This window comes from Dermochelys coriacea, chromosome 4, assembly GCF_009764565.3.
Source record: "Dermochelys coriacea isolate rDerCor1 chromosome 4, rDerCor1.pri.v4, whole genome shotgun sequence".
NCBI lineage: Eukaryota > Metazoa > Chordata > Testudines > Dermochelyidae > Dermochelys > Dermochelys coriacea.
Genome location: NC_050071.1, coordinates 35,714,880 through 35,740,233, shown reverse-complemented (window position 1 = coordinate 35,740,233; position 25,354 = coordinate 35,714,880). Strand labels below are relative to the sequence as shown.

At 39.5% G+C, this 25,354-nt stretch overlaps 1 protein-coding gene across 2 annotated transcripts in view; it reads right to left on the bottom strand.

The window, feature by feature from the left end:
• The window catches only part of AP1AR (adaptor related protein complex 1 associated regulatory protein), a 33,998-nt gene extending 9,125 nt beyond the window's left edge, over positions 1–24,873 (bottom strand). Inside the window, exons 1-9 of one of the 2 annotated variants that reach the window (XM_038400610.2) lie at positions 24,354–24,873; positions 15,683–15,731; positions 13,500–13,526; positions 10,562–10,587; positions 7,414–7,510; positions 6,494–6,592; positions 3,290–3,351; positions 1,985–2,058; positions 867–995 (exon numbers count right to left, since the gene is read on the bottom strand). In XM_038400610.2, the coding sequence (XP_038256538.1) occupies positions 867–995; positions 1,985–2,058; positions 3,290–3,351; positions 6,494–6,592; positions 7,414–7,510; positions 10,562–10,587; positions 13,500–13,526; positions 15,683–15,731; positions 24,354–24,430 (640 nt within the window). In that variant the 5' untranslated portion in view covers positions 24,431–24,873. The remainder of the gene's footprint in view (positions 1–866; positions 996–1,984; positions 2,059–3,289; positions 3,352–6,493; positions 6,593–7,413; positions 7,511–10,561; positions 10,588–13,499; positions 13,527–15,682; positions 15,732–24,353) is intronic. The other variant, XM_038400611.2, reaches the window with a different exon arrangement.
• Positions 24,874–25,354: the final 481 nt, after the last annotated feature.

The window sequence follows — 25,354 nt, the reverse complement described above, 5'->3', positions numbered from 1 at the left end:
AAAGGAACCCAGAAGCTTGAGGAAGTCCAAAATGCAATTTTCCCCTGCCTTCTGTGTGGGGCAGGCCAAGGAGAGCATATAACACCCACTCTCTGCACTGGCCGCCAATCCACTAATGGATAAAGTTCAAGGTACTTAATACTATATACAAAAAAATAATCATCTAGGCTCAGGTTACTTCAGCAGAAATTCCCCAATACAGAAATATGCTCAAATATGAACCTGGATATTTTTAGATAGCTCAAAGAAAATTCTGCGTTTCAAAAGTGAATTTAAGACCAAGTCGTAGATTTTCTTCAGATCACTACATACATGGGTTGTGTGTGAAGAATGGAAACCCCACGTAAATGGTAAGGAATATATTTACCTTTAAACAGTTTGTGCATACCTGTTAAATTAATTATTTTTACATCCTAGGTAGTGTAACAACAAAAGCAAGCAGCAGTAATAGATTCCTGATGCTACTTGCTCATAAGGGGGCAGTATTTCTTTACTGTTATATTTTGTTGCAGGTTTACTACTAGTGAGGTTACCATGCAATGTTGAAGAAAATTTGCTAAAGACTCTAAGGAACTTAGTTTTCATTGCTCTGACAGGTGAAAATATTAGAGTTATTCTAATAAACTTGTTTAAGCTAATCTTCCTTTGACAAAATCATCATCTTTACCAATAGTGTGATCTTAAAAGAGAATAAAGCACACATTAAAAAAGCATGCTCAAAACATTAAGTCATTTTCTTCTTTAGAAGAAACAGCATTTTTTGGTGTTGTCAAACTGCATACAAAGCATAAGTCACTGAAATGGTTAAAGTTTTTAACCTATACAAGATTGTATGACAAACACTTCTGTATGACAAGAGTAAGTACCTTCTTCATCTTCCCACTCTAAATCTAGTGAAGTGCTGTCATCATTTCCACTTGTTGATTTTGTTTTGGTCATTAAGTCACAGCTGCTCTCTGTGTTTGGTGTCAGAATGGTAGCATCAGATGAAAGTCCTACATCAAGAAGGTGTTTTTAATTCACATTCATATTTGGGTTCAAGATTTAATAGCCAAAACTATCACACATCCATAGCAACTTTTACTTAGAATCTAAGCACCTTGCAAACCAACTAAAATTAAGCCTCAGCATCACTATTCGATGAATCACTTCCATCCACCAATTTAATGAAATGTATCCTCCTTTGGGAGGGCATACAGCAGCTTTTTAACAGTTCACAACAATTAAGGTAGGACAGTGAAGAATACTGTATCCAATTAAAACTACACAGGGATTTAGATGTAGAATGCAATTATCCAAGTTGGAATCTGGCCAGGGTTAACAAGGATTTCTAGAGTTCTACGGGCTCCTGAATTACAAGCAGCCAGATACTCTTAACACTTCAGAGACTGCGTTTCCAACAATGCAGATCCCAATAATAAGAAGGGGGTATTGGGTCAGAACTGATTCAAGGGTGAGAGTACCATATACAGCAATGGCTTTCAACCTTTTCTCATTTGTGGACCCCTAAAAAATTTGGAATGGAAATCTTAGATAGTCTGCGGACCCTCAGGAATCTGCAGACCACAGGTTGAAAACCACTGATATACAGGACCTTCTCCTGCAACACCTAGGTGTTCTCTGGATGTCTCTGTGGGACACGGCTGCTTCAGTGCCTAGAAAACCCTGGATAGCCAGCAGAAGTCAGCCTGAGGAGCTCAGTTTGGGTGCTAGTTCAAAACTCGTTTTATTAGATGAAACAACTTTGAGTGCTGGGTACAGTATAGGTACCTATCTAAAGGGTATATGAGGTACATCTCCAGATGCCTCCACAGATCAAAAATCCAAGAGGAACAGAAGTTCCTACCTTGTCTTATACAGAAATATAGACCCAAATGTGGGAAAACAAGGAGATTTTTCTTCAGAGAAGGATATTCAAACACAATTTGCTCCACAGTTATTTATAGAACATCTAATTTCAAAATGTATTTTGAAAATCACTTACTGCTACTTCGAAAAGCTTCATAGTGGAGTTTTATATTTCTCAAAGAACAATCAAACTCCTCCTCTGCCACTGAGCTGTAAAAACAACATTTTGCTTATTACCAGTACATCCAGAGGTATGTATCAGTGATAAAGCCTAGCATTTACAGTTTTCTAGCATATTTATAGGTTCACCATTTTAAAAAGTCTATATGAATTAGCATCTTTCAATAGGTTCTCATATCTCACTTTTCATGGGGATCTCACAGAGCATTGTAGAGGGCACCCTCTTGTTAACCTAAAGAAATCATGTCTGCTCACACAGTTTTTGCTACCATCTTTATGCAGATGACTTGCAAAATAACAATCCATTCCATATTTGTCTCCTTCTTCCAATACTGCATCCCTGCTCTCTAACATCTCCTTTGATAATTTGCAGGTAAGGTAACATGGCTAAAACTGGACTCCCTGAACCTTCCTCCCAAATCCACTCCTCTTCCCTCATTCTCTGTCACTACCTTCATCTTGGTCATCTCAGACCCATAACCTGGCAGTTTATCTTTGACTCCTCCCTCTCTCATTTACCCTATACATCCAGTATCCAAATCCTCATTTTCTTCCTCCATGGTATTTCAAAAATCCCCACTCCCACATCCCATGCGCAAAACTAAAACTAGTTCAGGCCTTCTTCATCTCTCACTGTGATTACTGCAACCATCTTCTCTCTGGTCTCCTTAACAAGTATATAATTCCCCTCTGATCCATTCAAAATGTGGCTTTGTGGCTCACTTTCTTTGCCCATTTGCTCCCAATATTGTTTCTTTGATTTCTTCCATATACCTCTCCCCATACTAGTGCTAATAAGAAACAAAATGTTTTGTGACAGCAGAGAGCACAAAGCTCTGACACCATTCTATTAATGTTTGATTAACTTACATTTATAATGCAGATTTCAGACTTGAATCATGAAAGATATCAGAGGAAGGGATAACTCACATAACTCTAGACTGGAATAGCATTTTGAATGAATTATTCTAGTAACTCCAGAGGATGGCAGTTGGAATGCAATCTATCCTTGATATATGGCGTGTAAATATGATGATGATGACATGCAAGAATGGCTACTTTTTGGTGGCGAGGGGAAAACAGCATTTTCAGAATAAAAATATCCCCTTACTTGAAACAGCCAGATATCTTGAAGCTCTGGAGAAGAGCGCAAATGACATGTTTGGGGGAAGATGGGAAAAAACACATACTCAGATGCTGAAAACTCCCCCAATACTAGTCATTAATAAAAAAAAAAATAGTATTTTGTTTTACATTTTACCTTTGATATTCTCCATTATTAGCTGCTGGTGCTTGCTGCATAATCCTCTGTACTCTATGTGGCTACCAAACAAAGTGTAAGTTATCGTATATCAGGAAGTTTTCAAGAATCACTCTGAAAAAATAGACTTAATACCCTTCGTATCATCGTTAAAAATATTAAAACAAGTTTCAACCTCCTGGGATTGACTACCTCCCTGTTGCAAGGCCTAAATATGTTATCCCAGTTCCCCCAGTTCAGCTGTGAAAGAGACTGGACTTTGATTATATTAATACAGATTCTTAAGTAGGTGTAGTATTTGTTAGATAAAAATAACTTTTTCTTTCTAATCTCAGAGGATGAATATATTCTCTCCACAGCTGTATCAGTCCCTTCTAACTGGAAGTGCAAGAGCCTTCTTCATTTTAACCAATTTTGCACACAAGAAATGTGATCATGAGGCACCATCCTACTTGCAAACATGAATATAGGAGTGGTTATTCACCATAGCATCTTTCCTTCTTAGTTATTCTTATCTCAGCATAGTACTTTCTAAAAGCAGTTGAGATATGACGATTTGGATGTTTTGTTCTGTCCTTAGTATGTGTTAAATAGAAAACATCTTTAATCTGACAAAGAAAACCTACTTTTAGAGAAGCAATTTTATTTCCTTACATTATCTCAGCACAAGAAATATTGCCACATATATTTCTATATTTATATACCAGGATAAAGTGTTTGATTTGCATGAACAAAAATGTTACTATTTGTTGGTTCCTTTAAATTCTACAGTTTAAAGCCTTCCTTGTATCCTTATGTGTAAACAAATTGAGAATGAGATACAACCTAGTAATAGGATTCCTTTTATGGCCTCAAGATGTATATCTTATGGGCATAGGGTTTCACTCAATTTTGAACAGTTTTTGGTTTTAAGATGACTAACATCTCCATCCCCACAATCCCAGAGAGAAAAATTTGGGGATAAAAATGTAAGGCCATCCAGGTACCTGCTGGGAAGTTTCATAATTGATTTAATTAAATTAATCTGTGCGACTTCACTTTGATTATATTGAAAGCTGACATGAGCAAGTTTAATTTTTAGTAGAGCCCAGGTGTGTAGCAAATATATTTTCTCAGGTACATAAAGGAGAGAAAAAGGAAAAAAAAGTGTGAGTAGTAAAACAAAAGATTCATTCAAGCACTTTAACATGGCTGTAGCAGAGCTCCTTCTGAAGGGCTGAATGGGTCTAGTGAAAATTTGTATTTAATACAAAACTCCAATATGACAATGCTTTTTCTTGGCACAAAAGCATTTTCCCACTGTGGAATATTTGGCATGTAATGTATTAGCACAACTAGATTCTGAATACAGTGATGAACTGGGAAGTTACGGAGAAAGTGCATTTCTTATTGATACTTGATGAATGAGAGAAAGTGGATAGGAGGAAGGAAAGGATCACATATATTAAGCCAAGTTGGATGTTTCGTTTCTACCGTATGAAGTAGATCCATCTTTAAACTTATTCTATAAATTAGAAGGTAAGTCCCAGGATACGCAAGTATTTCAAAATTATTGTTTTGCTTTGCAGAACTTGATTATGTCACCTGTACTCACATTTAGTACCTTAGCCTGTATTTCTATTGGAAACAAATAAACTATACAAGATGTACTTAACATAAGCAACAGTAGTCAAAATCAGGTTCAGATGTTGCCATATTTCCAATGATTCACCTGTTTGTTGAATTAACAGACTGATGCCTGACCCAAGCAGGGAGTTTCAGGCAGACAGAGTTGGATTGTGAATTTTATATAACTGAATTCTAGTTTATTTGTACCATATCAGAACTTGAGCTCATATCCCTGAAATGTGCTTTTAAGATGGCTAAAACAAGATTAGAACTCTACTGTTTTCTTCTAATTGTAGCCACATGACTATATTTTTAAATAAAAAAACAAAAATAAGATTTAAAGACTTTTTGAAGAGTAACTAATTTCCTCCCCATCTCCATTCCCCGTTGATTAATGTCATTCAATCCTTTTCTACAAGGTAGTCTGTTTAAAAACAAAAAGGTATATTATAGATATCCTAGGATCTCGATAAGAAAGACCAGTTTTCAGAACAGGGCATTTGGTAGGGTTTCTCCCAAAGAACTTTTACAGTTCTATGCATAAAACAAAATTACTGATGATGACCTGAAAGAGACCAAATACAGAAGAATAAGAAAAAGCAGAAGGCGAGAAAAACCCATTGAGAAAGAATAGAGAACACAATAATAGGAAAAAAAGAGGAAAAAAATGCAGAACGGAAAGGCATCTCGAAATGATTTGGGAACATTTGATATTGGAAAAAAACTAAACCTCATCTTTGCCCTACAGCGTCCCATGTACTGTGAGCTGGCCATGATGGTCATGTCAGACTCTTGCTGGTAACACTGCTCATTTAGTGAACTACTGCATTAACTTTTCAATAAGAAAAGGCTGAATGGTAGTTAGTCCTAAAATGGGCTCTGACCTAATATCTTGTTGACTGCAGGGATTAATTTTTCATGAGTTTTACTTTCTTCAGTGAGTCTACCGAGGGGCTTTTAAAACTGTCTGTAATTAACACATACACTATATTTGGGAAGTTTTGTTCTCTTGGGCATACCATAACCACTGCCACAAACAGCATTTAAATGGATGTTGAAAAAAGTCAGACATACAGTTCTAAGTGTTCTTTTAAATTTGCAGACACTTTATATAATTAGACAATTTATACTCATCTTTTAGCTAATGAATTGAGATGAAAAATATATGTACTAACACTTATGGGTTAAAATACAGTATTATTCATATAATCACACTTGCATGAAGAAGTCAAAGTATCACAGAAGACAGACCAGCAACTGTCTACTGGATAAACAGAAAACAAAAAGCCATTTTTCTTTTTTAAGACATCCAGGCTAAGTGTTATCAGCTGACCCCAATCTCAATAGCAACAGGCACTAGGCATTTAACACTGCTACTATTCACAGGCACAGATGTTTTATGCAACACATGCGGCTACTCTGCTATAAAAATACTTGATACTAGACTTCAGGGACTATGCATGAAAATAGACACTACTACAAACCAAGCTGCATCTCAGAAATTACTTCTGAGAAAATAAATAAAACTATGATAGTCTGTGTACAAAAAATATAGAACAGAAGCTCTGATATGTATTGGGGTCTTTTTCCCCTCACCTCCAAGAGCTTTTTCTGCTTTGCTGCCCTGGCTGCTTCACGCTGTGCAGCATATAAAGCCTCTTCTTCTATTCTTAACTTCTCCTCTTGTAAGGCTAACTGTATATGAACAAAATAATAAGGGTTAACAAAAGCAGAACCTATCTATCTTCCTATGAATAAAAACATAAGTTTACTAAATTAAAAGAAAAAGTTACTCATAAAAAGACAAACAAAAAGCAAACTATGAGACTGTATAGTCAGAAACCATTTTCTTGATCATAGTTATACGCAAAGTATTGTAAGTCTACAAGTTTCTTCTTTCAAACAACTAATGAAATTGAGTCGGATATACATTTCCCTGTTAAAACAAAGACTACTGGGAAAATAGTGAGCTGTTTTAAATAACATAAGGGCGTTTTACCGAAGACCATATAAATTATATAAATAGTTTTAAACATGAGATGCATTTGTATTTAAAGAGGTGTTTATCTGGAATTGATCACTAATTTCCATTTCATATCCCATTAATTGTTAATGGGATATGATGTTAAAAGCAGACATGATGAATTAGGTTCTTTCATTTAAAAAAAAGTTTTCGCCCCTCTCCACTAAATAAGCTGAATAAAATACACAGCACATTTTTCCTTTCCAAAGGAAAAAGGCTGGCATAGTTTGAATTTCACAGCTCTCTATAGAGGACTATCTACCTTATTTATTATATTTTCCATTTAATTAAGCAATAAAAGAATTAAGTGATCATCTTTCATACAAATTTAATTGCACAGCTACAGTACCTGGACAACTAAAAATCCTGTTAACTAATAAATGCAAGAACAATGATTTGCCACAAGTTAAAACTTGTTTTGCTTCATTTTTAAATAGGCCATTATTTGTAATCATAAAATTATCCAAGTCATAGAACCATCACAATTATCTACCTCTGACTGAAGTTTCATATCAAATGCTCTCTGTTTTTCAGCAATGGAATCATAATGTCTCTCTCTCAGATCAGCAATTTCTTCCTCCGTCAGAGGTCTGAAGAGGGAAAAAAAAACAGAGACACTCTTTAGTAAATTATTAGTTAGACTGGGAACTAATAAGACCAGGATAATAAATGGAAGTACACTAATGAGGGAAAGAAGGAAGCAGTTAATTTAGAATTCTGAATTGTTCAGCCAGCCTTCTGACCTGAAGTTCTAACTGGATTGGCCACTTAATCCAAACATAGGAAAAGGCTGAAAGTACAGTTCATATCTAAAACAAGGTTTAAAGTTACAGGGCTTACCTAAACAAACAGTTAATGCACAGCAAACTGGGGTGTAAATCTACCTAATACTAGTATGCCATGCACTAACTGTCATGTGGACCCTGTTACTGTGCATTAAATCTTCCCTAGTGAAATGGGAGTAGATCAAAGCACACTCTAGGGAACTTTTAGAGCATGGCCCATACAGACAGTTAATGCACAGCAAGGTACATTTACACCCCAGCTTGTTATGCATTACTATTTATCTCTACATACACAGATATATTCCCCACGAAAACACATTTTATTGAAGGCAATGTGATATTAAAGTGTATTTAAATGAAATCGCGTTCCCCAAAAAGAATTCACCTTTTATAAAAATTATGCTCCTTTTAAGGGAAGGATAAAAGTCTCGAAATTAAGATTGAAAGACTCCAGCTAATTTCTCAGTGCAGTATGACCTTTCACTCACTGCTGTCCCATCCTATTTAATTGCGTCCCCTTTTTCTAATCTCTAATAGAAATATTAGACATATTTTTTATTACACATTATTTAATATGTAGTAAAGATTTCAAAAGGAAAGTAGTCCCAGTCTGAAGTTATATCAGATCTCAAAATATTCTCTCAGATCAAAGTGTAGGAGAAGCAGAACAATGTTTTTATTAAAAGAACTGGAATGGAAGATCTGTTTCATGTTGATTATACAGTGTCCTAAAATTATGTAAACATATGTGCACTTTGTATTATGTAGCAACTAAGCAATGAACACACAGTGTTTCACAGGAAGCAAGGCCCCACTCTTGAAGACAAGTTGTTGTGCCAACACGGCGCCCGATGAAGTTGCAGAATCAAGTGATAACGTTGCAGGATATATTAAATGTTATAGCATGTTGGATATGAATTCATGGAATAGAAAGATTTTGTAATTTTAGGAACTTGTTATTGTAATTTTTGTATATACTTTTGCAAATATTAGAGGACCAAGTTAAGATTGAGTGAGTGGTATAAACCTGTAGGATTATAGAGCAGTGGAGAATTCATTGGAACCTTGTCCGTGTCCAGATTTTCCGCCACAACTAGCGGAATGTTTGTCAATAAACTAATTTTTGTGGGATGTTAGAAGTGGATTTTTTTTTAAACTGACCTAAAGTACAAAAACCAAAGATACAAGTTTAAAAAGGCAAGATATTTAGGGAAGTCAGGTAAAGGAAATGCAGACAAAGTTTCTGCATTGTTTTATCTTGGTATGCCTAAATAAAGGCCACTTGCTTTTATCTTTGCACCAGTAGTTTAAATAAAGTATATGTTTAATAAACTCAGACATCAGCAATCTTGCTGTATATTATACAGATCTACCTTCAATTAATTTACTAACATGCAATTAAGTTTAAAAATATTTTTATGCATAATCACTGAAATATACTTTTAGAAAATGTCTACACTGTGAACAAAGTTGAATACCTGTGAGGAAAAGAAAAGCCAAGTGCCATAGCCTTTAAAAGAAGTTGAAACTTTTAAAATTTAGAAGGATACTTCAGAAAAATCTTAAATATCTTATTCTAGACTACTGAAAAAAATTGTTGCTTTATACTGATTTACTTGAAGTCCTTCTATTGACTCAGATACCAACCTTGCTTTGAGATTTTTAGGGGTGTTTATGAAAAAAATTAAGGATGTTGCTTGGATCAGCTGCCAGTGCCAAAGGTGCAAAGCTAAATACAGGTAGGGGGTCGAGCCTAGCACTTTGAATGCTTGTGGTGAATTTTAAATACACTTCTGTGAATGTTAGAGCAATAGGGACCCCCCCCACCCCACCCAGAAACTGGGACCTTTCCCTTTCCTCACTTCCAGAACCAGTCCAGGACCTCTACCCTTGCCTCCCCACCTCCATAAAACCAGGACCTCTCTACAGCCCTCCTTATTGTATTCCTTACCCTCACTCTCAAGCATGGAGAAGGGGAGGATCAGTCTAGGGAAAGCTATCTAAGGTCCTTAATTACCTTGGCCAAACCTGGGCTTGGACTTTCTTCCTAGGATGATCTTCCTCTATTGCATCCCCTCTCTGTCCTCTTCTGCCACTGCCTCTCTGGCTTTTCTTCCCCCGCAGGCTGTGCAGTGAGGGTCTGATAGCAGGCAAACTCCAGTGACTGACTGCGGAGTCTGGGGTGCTAGATTAAATACCCAAGCCACAGGCTGCCATAATTGCACAGAGCACTCTACTCAGGGATAAAAGAGCCATGGCACAGCTGTGGCTGACCCAGGTCAGCTGATTTGGGCTTGCGGGTCTAAAAAAATTGCTATGTAGATGTTTGGGCTGGGGCTGGAGCTCGAGCTCTGAGACCCTCCATCCTCGCCCATTCAAGATCACTGTGTCTTGCTTCCTATCATCCTCACGGCACAGTCTATTCATATGCCCCAAAGGCAGTGAAGAAGAACATCCTCCTGTGGTTGTGGTGCTATTTGCTGTTTTAGTCAGATCCAAGTGGTTGTGAATGCCACATAAATGAAAACTTTGCAAAACTAGTAGATTTAAGGTGTGGGTTCATCATTTCAGAATTAAATATAAAAATCAGGTGGGTTACAAAAAATTAGGGATTTACTGTTGACTAAACTCCATTAAAAAGTATTTTAAACTATATTAAAATAAATTACCACTACAAATATTAATATCTTGTAAGTGCACAGTTATCCACTGAAGTTGGGTAACTGTCTGGCATTAGAATTTTCAGGCATCAGTTAAGTGAAAAGTCAGCATGAATTTTGCTGGTCATATGTAACTTGACTGACATGGTGGAAGAGAACATAAGCTACTAAAAAAAGCTCTTGAAACATGTCTTACCTATGACTGCTTCCTGGGCTTTCTCCCTATTAAATTATAAATAAAATTAATGTAATTAAGATAATCCATTACCTACTTCTTAATATACAAACTAACCAATCTACATTTATTAAAAAAAAAAAAAACCAAACTTTCACAGACAAAAGTTTAAAGATCAGAAGCAATACCCAAATGTAATTAGAGATCCAACAGAATGAGCTACAAACATCCTCTTTTTCCATTTTCACCTTTCTGAGTAACAGGCAGCTAGTCTCAGCCTGTCTGCACTGTGATAGAATGCAGGCAGCCTGTGAAAGGAGGGTCTTTCTTGTATAGGTAGACCACAAGGCAGGTCCTCTCTTATTGTCTCCAGCTTGTTTTGGCCATTAAAGAGTTTGTGGGATTAGATTTCTCCCCCAACCCTCTTTTCCCTTTCACATGATAGGCAGCAACATGCAGAAACTACATGGGACAGATAGAGCAGGCTGATGGGCCATTTGTTAAATAGCACAACTTATTACCACCCTTTGTTCTTTATCCAGGAGTAAAATCTGGGCAACTTTGGTACTGTCCATGGATGAAGAGAGCTCCATAGCCAATGCCTGAAAAACTTCAGATTCCTGAAGACCTCATGGTGAAGATTCCACTCTTCCTAGTCTGTCAGCTTAGCTAGTCTCCCCTTACATCACCCTTTTCCCAGATGTGAAGCACTCTTGCTGGAAAAGGGTGTTTTTCAGCCCATTTGAAAAACACATTATTTTCCCTCTGAAGCCTAGGGACCTCCGTGTTTGTTGACATGACTGGCCAAAATATTGTCCATCATTATCAGCATGTGCTTGTTCGGAAGTGAAGTTGTGAGGCCTATTTTGGTCCTTTGGAATGGTTTGTGGCTTGAGCCAATTTATGTACAAACAGGGTGAGAGAACTGCATAAAACTTGAATTGGCATTCCCCCAGTGTGTTGCCCAGACAGGCAACTTGCACGTTTTCATATTCTGGTCTGGCTCGGATACAGTACCAGAATCTTCTACTCTGTACCAACCTGATCAGTGATATGTTTACCTCATTCTGTGTTAGCCTGGGAGGAGGCGACCTAAACAACTTGGGTCTTTGTTTCAGGTCAGTCTGCACTATAAACTTAACTTGGTATAACTATGTCACTCAGGAAATGAAAAATCCACACTCCTGAGTGACGCAGTTATATTGACCAAACCTCCAGCGTAGACAGCGTTAGGTCAACGGGAGAGCTTCTTCCATCAAAATAGCTACTGCCTCTCATAGAGGTGGATTAACTATGCCAACGGGAGAAGCTCTTCACTAAAGCATTGCAGCACAGCTGAAACTTTTTAAGTGTAGACTTGCCCTCAGTCACTGAAAGGCACACATTTATGCCTAGAAATTTCAAGTGGGAAGAATTACATCAGAAGCAAATTTTCTTTTTTTGGCTTTTTCCTTTGCTGTTTGTCCAGCATAACCCTTTACTGAGGCTGGGCAGTGAAACTAACCACTGTAGTACCCCAGGAAAGAGATTTGCTCCAGTCAAAATGATGTACAAGTTTTGTCAAGTTCAAGAGCTACTAGCCCTCAAGAGGCACTAAAGAACCTATTAGATTAATTTTAGAAAGGTCTATAATTCTTTTTTAAAAAACTTGACAAGAAAAAACACTAAGCCATGCCAGAAGCAGTCCATTTTCCAATTTTCCATTTGAGAAAACTGGTGAGCTGTTCAGACACCAGTGACTGACACATGCCACATTTTTTTAAAGAAAGTTTTTTAAAGCCATTGTGCAAGGATACTTCTAAGCAGCAGTCACAGAACTATTTGCACTTCACAGATGGTTGAAAAATGCCACTTTTGACCTAGTTCCTCAGAATACTTGAACTATGCTGGTATCCATTATAAACCCATTGAATCCATAAATCCATTGTAGATTATTGCTTATGTACAGACATTGGAACCACAAGGGATGCCAATCCTGTTTATTGAAGGTGCAAAAGAGACCAGTAAGGGTTACTATTTAAATTTTGCACTACCAAAATCTGAACAAGTTCATTCTTAGATAGCAAAAACTAGCAGACCAGTCTAGTATGTATACCCTATATGCAGTAATTTCGCTCTTGTGCCAGGTGACAGCATGTGTTCAAATGCATTTTGGGTCAGATGGGCAGAGTTCAACTACCTCCAGGTCCCTGAAAAGTTCTATAACTGTACTTCCAGAATGGTATTTATTGTGTCTTTATTTTTATTTTTTTGGAGTTGCCAGGGAGTTGGGAAAAGAGGCTTGTTGACCCAGAAATCCTCTCTTTACTACTTTCCTTCAAAAACCTTAAGTTGCAATGAAGGATGGACTGAAAGCAACAAACTGTAGCATTGGTGAACTACTTCCTTGTGTTAGGCTTCAGAAATGAAGGGGGGGGGGGCATTACTAAAGAATAACTCCAATGCACGCATTCCTAGATGGGACTAAAGACACTGACTACAGCGCTTCTACCAGTTCAAGTTAGAGCTTATAATAGTTCAGGTGCCAAACTCAAATTCTCTGTATAAAAACATGCTGTACTGCAACTACTCAACTGATATGGGGAATGTTTGTGGTTTACCAAAAAGATTACAGTTAGCCAAGTATTGGTACTCTTATGTTGGATACATCTACAGACTGAATCTTTATCATGTATAATTTTTTTCATAATTCCCATTATAATAATCCTGCCCTTCCCTTTGCAGCCCCACTTCTCTTCATCCTCCACAACCAGAGGAATATTATTTACTACTATCCTAGAGGAAGAAAATCAAGCCCCGATAGCATCAAAGAAATACCAGCAACTCTTCTATGAAGAGACCAATGCAGAAGTTAGCTGCAGCCAGAAGGGTTAGCAAGATGTGGATCTTGGGACTACAAACAGAAGTGTGAAAGTGTATTGAATTACTGAGTGCTATACTGTGAAACCCAAGTACTTACCTCATCACTTTCCACTAGATTCTCAAACTGCAAAGAAAAACAACACAGAGTATACAAGGTTACTGTACATGCACACATTGTGATACAAACACCACACTTCAATGAACACAAATAAAAATCAGCATAATTACAACAGGTTTACCTATTAGGCATATTTTGTGGAAACGCTGCTCCAATTAAAGCTGAAGACAATAATATTCAATTATCAAATCTTCTACTTTGTGAAGAGCTATTGCTTTTGGAGTGTGACCAGCTTCCCTACAAACATTGCTTGTAAGTTGTTTTCTTCTACACAGAATGTAATAATTAAGAGGATAAGAGTTAGAATTAAAAAGTTTTGTTGCATTTGATATTATACAGTGCCCCAAGCAACTCTGTTGGGAGGATAATTTATGGTTTTATTAGTTAATGACTGATGAATTCTCTCAGTCATGTATTCTGATATGAATAAGAGCCGTAAAACTATCAGTTATAGGCACTAGAGACACAGAAGTACTGTATATTAGTATAAAAGTGCACCAAAGCCAAAAGCTGTAATGCAAACTACCTCTAACACTAAAATATTAAAATAAATGAAATTCATGTGTTTTCTGAAAAATATTCAGAGGGCAAAAATGATGAAGTTTATTTTAACTTGTAAAAACAAATAAATTGCCTATACAAAAGCTCTAGTCATTGTTGACATCTCTTAAGAAATAAATACAAGCTTTCCTCAGCCAAAGATGGAAAACCCTCTCTTCCAGCTATGGAACCTAACATGGTCCCAGTCTCCCCTCCCACAACCTGCCTCCTGGAAAGCTGCAGCATAGATGCACCTCTTCCCCAGAGAGATCTTGATTCATCCCTTTCCACTCTGGGGATATACAGTAACAAATTCAGGTGGAATAATTAGTTACTTGAAACAGAAGCCAGGATTCTAAGCAAGATGACAACTTTGCATATCAAGGAATAAGAGCCAATAAAAACATTAGAATGCTTTAAAAAGGGATCTAAGCACAGAAGACTGAATCCAAAATATATGCAGTCTTATAAGTTGCACAAGCCACTGCAGTAGGTTGACCTATCACAAAGATCAAAATAAAACCAACAGAAGCCATCCAGCGCTGTTTCCTACATCTTTAGTGGAGTTAATCTACTAGCATCGGTAGGCAGCACAGCCGGTAGGAGTTCCTATAAGGTACAGAATAACTCCTGTAAATGGGAAGGGAGAAACTGGTCTAAGCCATCTAGGAGGTGAAGAAAAGGACAGAACCTTCTTTCCACTATCAGTCTGCTGCTGCAGGGAACACTCTCACACTGACAGATTTATGCTGCAGAAGGGGAGATTTTTATGTCCACATAACCTTCTGTTTCCCTTGCTGACAACCAAGTAAGGTAGCAATTCTAGCTACTACAAATTTATCCCCAACAATGCCAGGTTCCACCTTTGAGGAAAGAGCTATCGTCAAGTTCTTGGGACAAGGGCACGTGTGCTATATTGACATGTTCTATGAACACACTCAACTCTGTTATTCCCAGGAAGCCGATGGATTAGGCAAATGACAGACTCTGCCCTCCCTTAGCTAAACTATAGTCTTTGATTGGTTTCAGAGTAGCAGCCAAGTTAGTCTGTATTTGCAAAAAGAACGGAGTACTTGTGGTACTTAGAGTAGTCTCTAAGGTGCCACAAGTACTCCTTTTCTTTTTATAGTCTTTGATTGTGCAACTATAGAGATGCTTCCTTGCTTAAAAGTCAGGATTTTCCTGTCAACACAGAGTACCTCCACAGTTGGTGGCTCTTGAGAAATCAGATCAGATTCTGTGATCCAGCAGACTAAATTAGGATGCATTTATAATGGCAAAAATGTGATACATTTCATTCCCAGTATAGCAGTAGTGGAAGCTGTAGTAAAGATAGGACTTGAGAATTTTTGCTACTGTCTCATCTGCTGCTGGATAGGGCACAGAAAACTAATACTTTGATTCCTTTATGCATTACAGTTTAGAATACCGACATGCCTATGTCTTTTTACTTGATCAAGAGAAGTGGCAAGACAATTGCTATTTCATGATTCACTTAGTGCTTTAGTCTGATATAGTGTTAAGAGGTTCCATTTTACGCAAACAATGACAAGTGCCAGAAAGTCTGGTTGGGGTGCAATGTTTCAAAAAAGTTTTCCAGGCTTAGGAAAAAAAGTACTTACCTCTATAGTGAAGTGTTCTCCAGTTGAACATGTTCTAAAATACTTTGATCTAGAAAATAAACCCATAATTTCATTGCAGGTTAGTAGTTCTACAGTCCAAGTATCTTCTCAAATATTCTAAAAATTATTTATGACACAATGAAATCAGGTTTGATAGTTACATCAGTACCATTTTAATCACAAAATTAAAAGCATTTCAAGAGCAAAATACTTCAAAAGCCATTGTGAGTTCATTTTAATGTTAAGGCTTAAGCCAATTTATTATTGTCAGTTATTAATTGAGCTATATATTAACTGATGCAATTTATTACAGGCGAGACAAACTGGAGCGTGAAAAATACTTGCATCTGAGGATGTAAAAATGTTTTTTTCAAATTGGAAGGTGTAAAAAGAATTACTCCTTCACTGGGAAAGGAGTTTATGTATCAGGATGCTGATCGCTTTGCATTTGCTGCCATTGACCATTTTTTTTTTAAACTGTGTTAACCGGTTTTAGTACATTTTGCCTATTTCCCTCAAGACAGATGATTCTGGCCAGCCTCTGAAAAACTCATTGCTCATGGTATGACCCATTATGCCTGCTAGCAGTGTTCTATGTAACAAATGCCAGCTTGTAGAGTGTCATTCTTTGACTGTTTACTGATGTAGCTAGGGGGGCTAACATTTTATATCCCTTGTTTTTGCAGAAAGATTACTGATTTATCCAAAAAAGCATCAAGAAACAAGGTGGTAAACCAGCACCATTTGACTTGCCAGTTCTCCATGGATCACAGTTTGGGAACCAAATGATATTTTTGGCAGACGATGGTTGCACATAGCAACTACAGAAACCCAAGCCTTTCTTTGATTCACTGACTGACTTAAGTATATCTTAAGGAGGTTCTCCACTCTAAAGTAATGAGTGAGGCGAGTATAATTTGAAATTTATCCAAGACTTTCAACCAAGACTTTTTTTTCCAGGCTATCATCCCTTAAGTCAGAATATAGGCTCTCAAATAGCAGACCACTGCTGCTTTAGGTATGGCTGTATTAATATATTATAAATTCTAGCACAGGTATAAATAAAAACTACTGTTCTGTCCAGAAATAACTTCCAGGGTAACCCAACTGTGATTGCTCTTATTCATTGTTAGAGGAGCTTTTCTAGACCTTCAGCTCCCAAAATGTTCTGCACCACAGAGAAAGAGCACATTTGCACACACCCTACACCTTTAAAAAAGAAATGGTGACATTAAGAAAAGAAAAATTTAGGCTGACACTAGGAAAACTTCCAGACTGGTGAGATGTACTAGGCTATTGAATGGTCTCCCAGGGATGTGAGAAAACAGCTATGTTACAGCAAGCACAATGGACTATAACAAGTCTGGGAGGACCCAAATAAAGCCCAGTTCCTTGAGTGATGTAACTGGGTAGGAAAGAACAGACAACATGCTGAAGCCCAGAACTCCACGTAACTATGTAACCCCACTATTTTTTTTTTTTGCTTACAAAAAAAAGTTTAATTGATCCAGCCACCCCCACCCATGAGTGCTGCCCTTAAGACTCAGATTCCTCAGCCAAGTATCAGCAACATAACTGTCATGTTAACCACACTGAAGGCAGAATATCGAAGGAAAACAAATTAATTAGGCTACATGCCTCCATCAGAGTTTGCAGTTAGAAATCAATGGGCCCTAAGTTACTTCAGTGACTTTGAAAATCCTTATATGCCTAACTTTAGCCTTCTGTTTTTGAAATTTTCAGCCTGTGTGTTTAAAAAAGTTCACATTAAGTTTAACATTAAAGTCTAAATAACTTTTTATAGTTAACATGGAAGCAATTTTGTTTTGTAGTAAAAGATTTTATGCCACTAAGAAAGTTTTTTTTTTGTTTAAATAAAAATACAATTTTTGCCTTGATGCTGTAAACACTCAGGCACAAGCTTAACTTTAAGCACAAGCAGGCCGACTGAAGTCAGTGGGACTATTCATGAGCATAGTCATGTACCTGAAGTGTTTCCAGAATCAGGATCTTAATTTTCAATTTTGATTTCTGCCAATACCAACTTTTCAAAATTCAAGAAATATACCCTACCAGTAGTGGCATTTTAAAAACTGCATTTATGATTCAATTCATTATTCTTTAGTTTGTTAAGTTTTAATCTAAAGTTGCAATAGCACAAGTTTCCAAATGATTTTTAAAAAGACTCAGATTTAAATCAATGTTTTTTTTACCAAAAAAACAAAAGAAAACAAAAAATACCCCCAAGCCATTTAAATTGCTCCCCCATGTTGCTTTCCTTTTCAGCTCACAATAGCAGCATGTTTAAAAATGGTCTCCAGAATGCATACCTCCTGTTTTAAACTGAATAATTGTCTAAAGCAGTGGTTCCCAAACTTGTTCCACTTGTGCAGGGAAAGCCAGTATGTCCCTCGGCCCGCGCCACTTCCAGCAGCTCCCGTTGGCTTGGAGCAACAAACCCCAGCCAGTGGGAGCTGCGACTGGCTGAACCTGCGGACATGGCAGGTAAATAAACTGGCCCGGCCAGCCAGGGGCTTTCCCTGCACAAGCGGCGGAACAAGTTTGGGAACCACTGGTCTAAAGGGATGGATAAAAAGCAACAGAAAAAGCATCTTGTGTCATTTGGCTCTGTTGCTCCCTCTTATTTACAGAAATGATAAATGTGGGCCTGATCCTTTGAGGAACTCAGTGCCCTGAAATCCCACTAAGGTTATGGACGACCTAAGGGCACTGGGCACCTCTCCGGGTAGGGCCCAGAGTGAACAAGGAAGGAGTGGGGAAAATGTTGCTTTCATCACCCCTTACCATTGTCTCACTTGAGTTGAAATAAAAGAATAGATTAGTACATCATTAGTGTGCATATGTATATTATGTTATGATATTCTATATTTAAATACTGATACATTTGATTTTTTTCTTGAAGGAACTTTTAAAAGAAAAGGCTACTGTATTGCTTCACTTCTCCATCTTTTGCAGCTCATACAAAATCATGACCTTTTTGACATTACAGGTTAGCCAATTAATCCTTTAAAGTTGACAAAATACTGTATGGGAAAAAGAGACACACAGGGTTCACATTTACACTCCATAAAAGGAGTAAATACAATCCTATTTAAGTACTGATGCAGGGGGATTTTTATATTAAAATCTTGTTAATAAAATTAGATATGCAAGAACATTGACATATGGAAAGTTATTCAAAAAAATTTAAACTGATTTTGTTTTTTATGTGAGTGATAAAAATGTTTATGCTTTAATCTTATTATGGAAATGATAGCAAAAGAATGCCAGGAGCTCCAATTATACTCATTCCCCACAGCTGCCTTTTATGAACGATGTGATCTCTCTAGGAGCAAAGAAAAAAAGCTTATGATTGAGGACAGGGACAAACTAGACCTGACCTACTTTTTAATTACAGCTGGAGGCCACAGACATTAAGTTTTATTTGAAGAGCAATATTAACAGAAATTTGTTTCACGACATAATTAAAAATGGTAATTTTAAAAAGGACCAAATTCTGTAGCTTAGCAGGCAGTTTAAGCAACCTTTCTTGTTGTTCCCACTGAGAATTCAATTACTACAGTAATTCATATAGTAGACATTTTGCTAAAAAGTTATTTTAAAATTTCATACAATTTGTAATTTCATACAAAGATAAATTCAATTTAGATTAGTGTCTGTGAAGTGCTTTGCAAGCCTCATATATAAATGCACTAAAGTGCAAAGTAAACAGTATTACAAGAGATCTCCCCATTTTATAGTTCGAGACCTCACTGCATACAACAATGAAGATGAAGCACTAATTTCCTCAGAGAGGCTGAACCTTCTTCCGGAAGTGATTACCATTACTTTCAATGGGATCCCATAAGTATGGATCTGTGTACATTAACAGTATGGTTTGGAACGTGGGATTTCTGCCAATTTTATCAGTTAACATTCACTTTACACAGCATTTACTACAGAGGTCTTCAGAATTCCTAAACCCTCTCAACTAATACCATAATATTCTCTCTCCCCATCCCCAGTTCTATGAAACATCTACAAGATTCACAACTTTCTAACGTCTAACTTTCCCTTTCTCAGTTGCTCACATCTTACTGGCAAAATCTTTCTAGACTGAAAGCTTTCATGTTGGCTATCAGCAGAGAGGTGATTATTTTTAATCTTTGGGCAAAATATTTGTTCAGCATATACTAAAGGCAAATATTTATTAAATATCTATAGAAATATATTAAAGACCTTCCCTCACAGACTACACTTAGATTTTTACAGATGCTAATTGATTCATATTTGGCTTACATTGCAGATATCAAGACCCCTAAAAGAACACAAATTTGAACAGTCAGTTTATTAATTTATGAACTTTTTTCTAAACACAAGCACAGTAGAATTTCTGATCAACCAAAAGCCACAGTTGTTCAAAATGTTGAAAAAAAAAATCCAAGGATAGGGATTTCACAACCTCCCTTGGAAGCCTATTCCAGTGCATAACTATCTTTATAGTTAGAACATTTTTCTAAATTTTAAAGTGTGGGGCCCAGAATTGGACACAGTTGCTTTACTGTGACAATTACTTTCATGGGTAACATACAACATTTGTTAACATGCCGGAAAATGATAGTAGCCTTTTCCACAACTGCATCACACTGCTAACTCATTCATGATCCACTAGAATCCCTCTAGATCCTTTTTGGCAGTACTAGCCAAAGTTATTCATTTCATAGTTATTCATTTTATTTTTCCTTCCTAAGTATAGCACTTTGCACTTGTCTTTACTAAATTTCACCTGGTTTAATTCAAATCAAATATCCGATTTGTCCAGGTCATTTTGAATCCTAATCCTGTCCTCCGAACTGCTTGCAACACCTCCAAACTTGGTATCATCTGCAAATTTTATAAGCATGCTCTCCCCTCCATTATTCAAGTCATTGATGAAAATATTGAACAGTACTGAACCCAGGACTAACCCCTACAAAGCCCCACTAGATACAGTTTGACAGCGAACCACTGATAAGTACTCTTTGAGTATGGTCTTTCAACCAGTTGTGCACCTACTTTATAGTAATTTCATTTAGACTTCATTTCCCTAGTTTGCTTATGAGATTATCATATGGGAACTGTGTCAAAAGCCTTACTAAAAATCAAGATACATCACAATTACTCTTTCCCCTGTCCACTAGGCCAGTAACCCTGTTGAAGAAGATTAGGCTGATTTGGCATGATTTGTTCTTGTTGACTGGCTGTTCCTCATAACCCTATTATCCTCTAGGTGCTTACAAGTGTTTACAAAGTAAGTGTTTAATAATTTGTTCCAGTATCTTTCCAGGTAACAAAGTTAGCCTGACTGGCCTATAATTCCCCAGGTCCTCATTGTTCCCTTTTTTAAAGTTAGGTTTGTCCTTCTCCAGTCCTCTGGAAACTCATCCATCCTCCATGAGTTCTCAAAGATAATTGCTAATGGTTCTCAGATTGCTTCAGTTAGTTCCTTAAGTACCCTAATACAAATTTCATCAGGCCTCCGTGACTTGAGTACGTTTAACTTATCTAGATATTCTTTAACCCATTCTTTCCCGGTTTTGGCTTGCATAAACATTAATTGTGTTTAGCATCTGTTCATCATTAACCTTTTTCATGAAAACTGAAGCAAAACAGGCATTAAGCACTTCAGCATTCTTGATGTCATCTTGTATTAGATCTCCTTCCAGCCCTAAGTGGAGGACCTACACTTTCCCTCATCTTTCTCTTGCTCCTAATGTATGTAAAGAAGCTCTTCTTTTTGCCTTTTACGTCCCTTGCTAGGTGTAACTTAGGGTACGTCTACATTGGCAAGTTTCTGTGCAACAAGTTATACCACTTTTATTCAGGGTATGTCTACACTGGAAACTTCAAAACTCTGCTGCGGGAACGCTCCCGCGGCAGCGCTTTGAAGTGCGAGAGCGGTCGTGCGAGCTCTCCCAGCGCTCCTGGTAATCCACCTCCACAAGGGGATTAGCTCCCAGCGCTCGGAGCCTGTCTACACTAGTACTTTAAAGCGCTCAGACTTGCTGTGCTCGGGGTGATTTTTCACACCCTTGAGCCAGCAAGTTAGAGTGCTATAAAATGTAAGCGTAGACAAGCCCTTACGCACTGGAATTAAACTGTTTTTGCGTGTCCACACTGTACTCCTTGTGATGGTGGAGTGCATCCACATTAGCAGTTCTTGCAACGGCAAAGACAGCAGTGCATTGTGGTAGTTATCTCACTGTGCAACTGGCCGCAGGGTGCTTTGGGAAGGGTTTGCAATGCCTCATGGGGCAGGCACAGCATCACAGGTTTCCCAAGCCCATTGTTCCATAGGCATCCTCCTACATAGCTGCTTTTCAACTGGGAGGGTGGGCAGAACGTGTGACAGGAAGTGTGTGTATGTATGTATATGTATGTATGAAGGGGAGGAGGAGAGAGTGTGTGTCAGCATGTTGTCTTGGAAGTTCAGACAGCAGCAGGAAGGAATCAGTCCTGAGGCAGGGGGAAACCCCGACATCAGCCCCCTGGCTTCCTCTGCAGCTTTCTGCACAGCAATCTCTCTCTCTCACACACACACACACCTGCCTCTGTGTTCAACAGCAGGAGCATTCCACATTAATAGTTTGCTTTGTGTCCAGAGCAGATCAGTACAGCATACAATGGCTGTCAGAAAGGGACATTGAAAGGGGAGGGTCATATGTCTCCAGAACAGTCGAGTTCAAAACAATGAGCAGAGCATAATTCAGCGATTATGGGATACTTCCGGAGGCCAATTGATTGCTTTCTACCCTGTAATGTGTTTACACTGCCAATACAGTGCTAGAGTCTCTGCGCTTCAAGACTTATGTCTCTCGTCAGGGTGTTTTTGTTTTTTCTCTCTCAACACTGCAACTGAGGAGTTTCTGCACGCTAAGTGGCTTGGCAGCGTGTACACCTTGGAAGTTACAACGCAGAAAGCTGCTTTACTGTGCAGAAACTTGCCAGTGTAGACAAGGCCTTATTTGCCTTGGCCTTTTTTTGGTTCCTAGATGCTTGTGCTATTCTTTTACGTGTCTCCTTAGCAATTCATCCATAGTTCTACTTCTTATAAGATTCTTTTTTGATTTTCAGTCCATTAAAGAGCTCCTGATATGAAAAAATAGTAAAAAGTCAATATGGATCTTTCATTCACATTGGGATAGTTTGCAGTTGTTGTGCCTTTAATACCGTTTCCTTCAGAAACTCACAGCCCTCCTAAACTCCTTTATCACCTGGGATTTTCTTCCCATGGGACCTTACCTAGCAGGTCTTTGAGTTTGTTCTGCCTTTTTGAAGTCCACTGTCCTTATTTTGCTGCTCTCTCCTTAATTTCCTTTGAATCATGAAATCTATCAATTCATGATCACTTTTACACAAACTACCTTCCACCTTCACATTCACAACCAGTTCCTCCCTGCTGGTCAGAATCATGTCTAAAATGGCTGTCTCCCTGGTTACTTCCTCCACTTTCTGAAACAAAAAACTGCCCCCAATGCATTCCAAGAATTTACTGAAAACTGATTGTAGTTGTGCAGTCAAAGGGGCACATGGGAACTATAGGTCAGAATTCTAAATTCACACCCTCTCTGGACACTGCTAAATTACCTTTACCAGAAATTACTTTTATTCCCGGGGTCATAATTACTGTTGGAGAACAAAGGATTTACCTTGTGAAAGTACCAGAAGGCTCCAACTTTAGAAAGTTTTCAATATAATTTCCCAAGTAGCATTAGAGTCCTAGGGCTAATTTACATTAGAAAATAAGATCATCCAAGCTACATTGCTCAAGGGCATGAAGAATACACCCCTGAGCGGCATAGTTAAGCTGATCTAAGTCCCTGAGTAGATTGCGCTAGGTTGATGGAAGAATTCTTATCGCCTCTTGGGGAGGTGGACTACCTACACCGATGGTGTAGGTAACGTCTACAATGAAGCGCGACAGGGGCGCAACCGCAGCATCTCAAACGTAGACAAGCTCCTCAAGTCTTCCACAAGGTTTTGCCAAGACTTCAAGTTGAAACGGTGGGTGTCAAGTTCTCCCCTTACCTCTTTAGAGGAAGGAGGAAACCCGCCAGCTCAAACAAGCGAGAACCGAGGCTCACACAAGTTAGGTGAGTTTTGGCACCCCTAGGTCTGAGAGAGGCTTAACAGACCAGCCGGCTGGCGGCCACAAGAAAGGGTTTCACTCGGTGGGATTCAGTCAGGACTGGAGGCCCTAGGCATGGTGCGGGGTCACCTCCCAGAGCGCCCGCCTGGCCACAGCGCCACCTGGCACCTCACCAAACCCCCTTCCCTCTCCCCCCTGCAGCCTCCATCTACCGTCCCCAGGCACACCACGCCGGGCCCGATCGCGAGCCAGCCCCGCCCGTGCCAGGCCCCGCGTCCTGCCCTGCCCCCGGCTCAACCCGGGGTCGGCCCCATCTCAGGGAGGGAACAGACCAGCCCGCCCAGCACCCTCCCCTCTGCTGGGAAGCCGCCGTGCAGCTGCCAGGCCCTTCCGCCCCGCTGGGTCCCGGCGGAGGGAGGGCGGCGTAACGACCGCGCCAGGGCCGCGCGGGACCCGGCAGAAAACTCCCCCACTCCGGGGGCAAGGCGGAGCCAGCCCGGCGCGGCGCCTCCCCGCCCCAGGCGGCTGCACCCTCCGCCTTACCCGCCGCCTCGCTGGATCCGCCCCGCTTCTCTCCGCCAGAAGAGGCCGCAGCACCCCTGCGCCCAGCAGTTCCCCATCGCATACTGGGGGCAGCCCCGGGCCTCGGCCCGACCACGGGCAGCGGCCGGTAGCGACAGTTACCGGCCCGGAATCAAACGGCCCCTCTGCGGCGCGCGCCACCGCCGCCCGACGGCAGCTGCCTCAATGGCCGGGGCGGGGGAAGGGACGGCTCTACGCTCGCTGCGGAGGGGGAAGGAGCGCCCGGCCGCAGCTCCCCTCCGCCAGCCTCATGGCCCGGCGGCTACCGCTCCCCAGGCGCGCAGCCCCTAGCAGCGGCCTGGGGCACCCGTCCCCTGAGCGCCGCACGCGACCCGCGGCAGGTGCGAGCATGCGTAGTAGGGCCAGCCTAGCCCCTACGCCCCCACCTGCTCCTCCCCTCTCCTCATCCTATGCAAGGTTGGCCGCTGGCGCCTACCCGTCCCCTTTAACTCCGCTCCTGCCTGGATCCGTGCCCAGGGACGCTCCCCCTCCCTGCTCCCTTCGACCCTCTCAGGGCGCTTTGCCCACCTCCCTTCCGGGGGCAGCACTCTCACCCCACGCTAGGGTTGGTAACTCTCCAGGAATTAACGATGAATCTTTAATGAGAGATTCGCAAAAAGAAAAGCAGGACTTGTGGCACCTTAGAGACTAACACATTTAGTAGAGCATAAGCTTTCGTGAGCTACAGCTCACTTCATCGGATGCATTTAGCTCACGAAAGCTTATGCTCTGATAAATGTGTTAGTCTCTAAGGTGCCACAAGAACTGCTTTTCTTTTTGCGAATACAGACTAACACGGCTGCTACTCTGAAACCTGTCATTAGAGATTGTGTCACGTAATGAAACCTCCAGCAATACATCCAACCAGCCCTACTCCAAGCCTTCAGCAAGTCAGGAGTTAGGGCACGAGACAGGCCTAAACACGCCATGAGACTTTTCAAAAAATAAAATACATTTGGCTT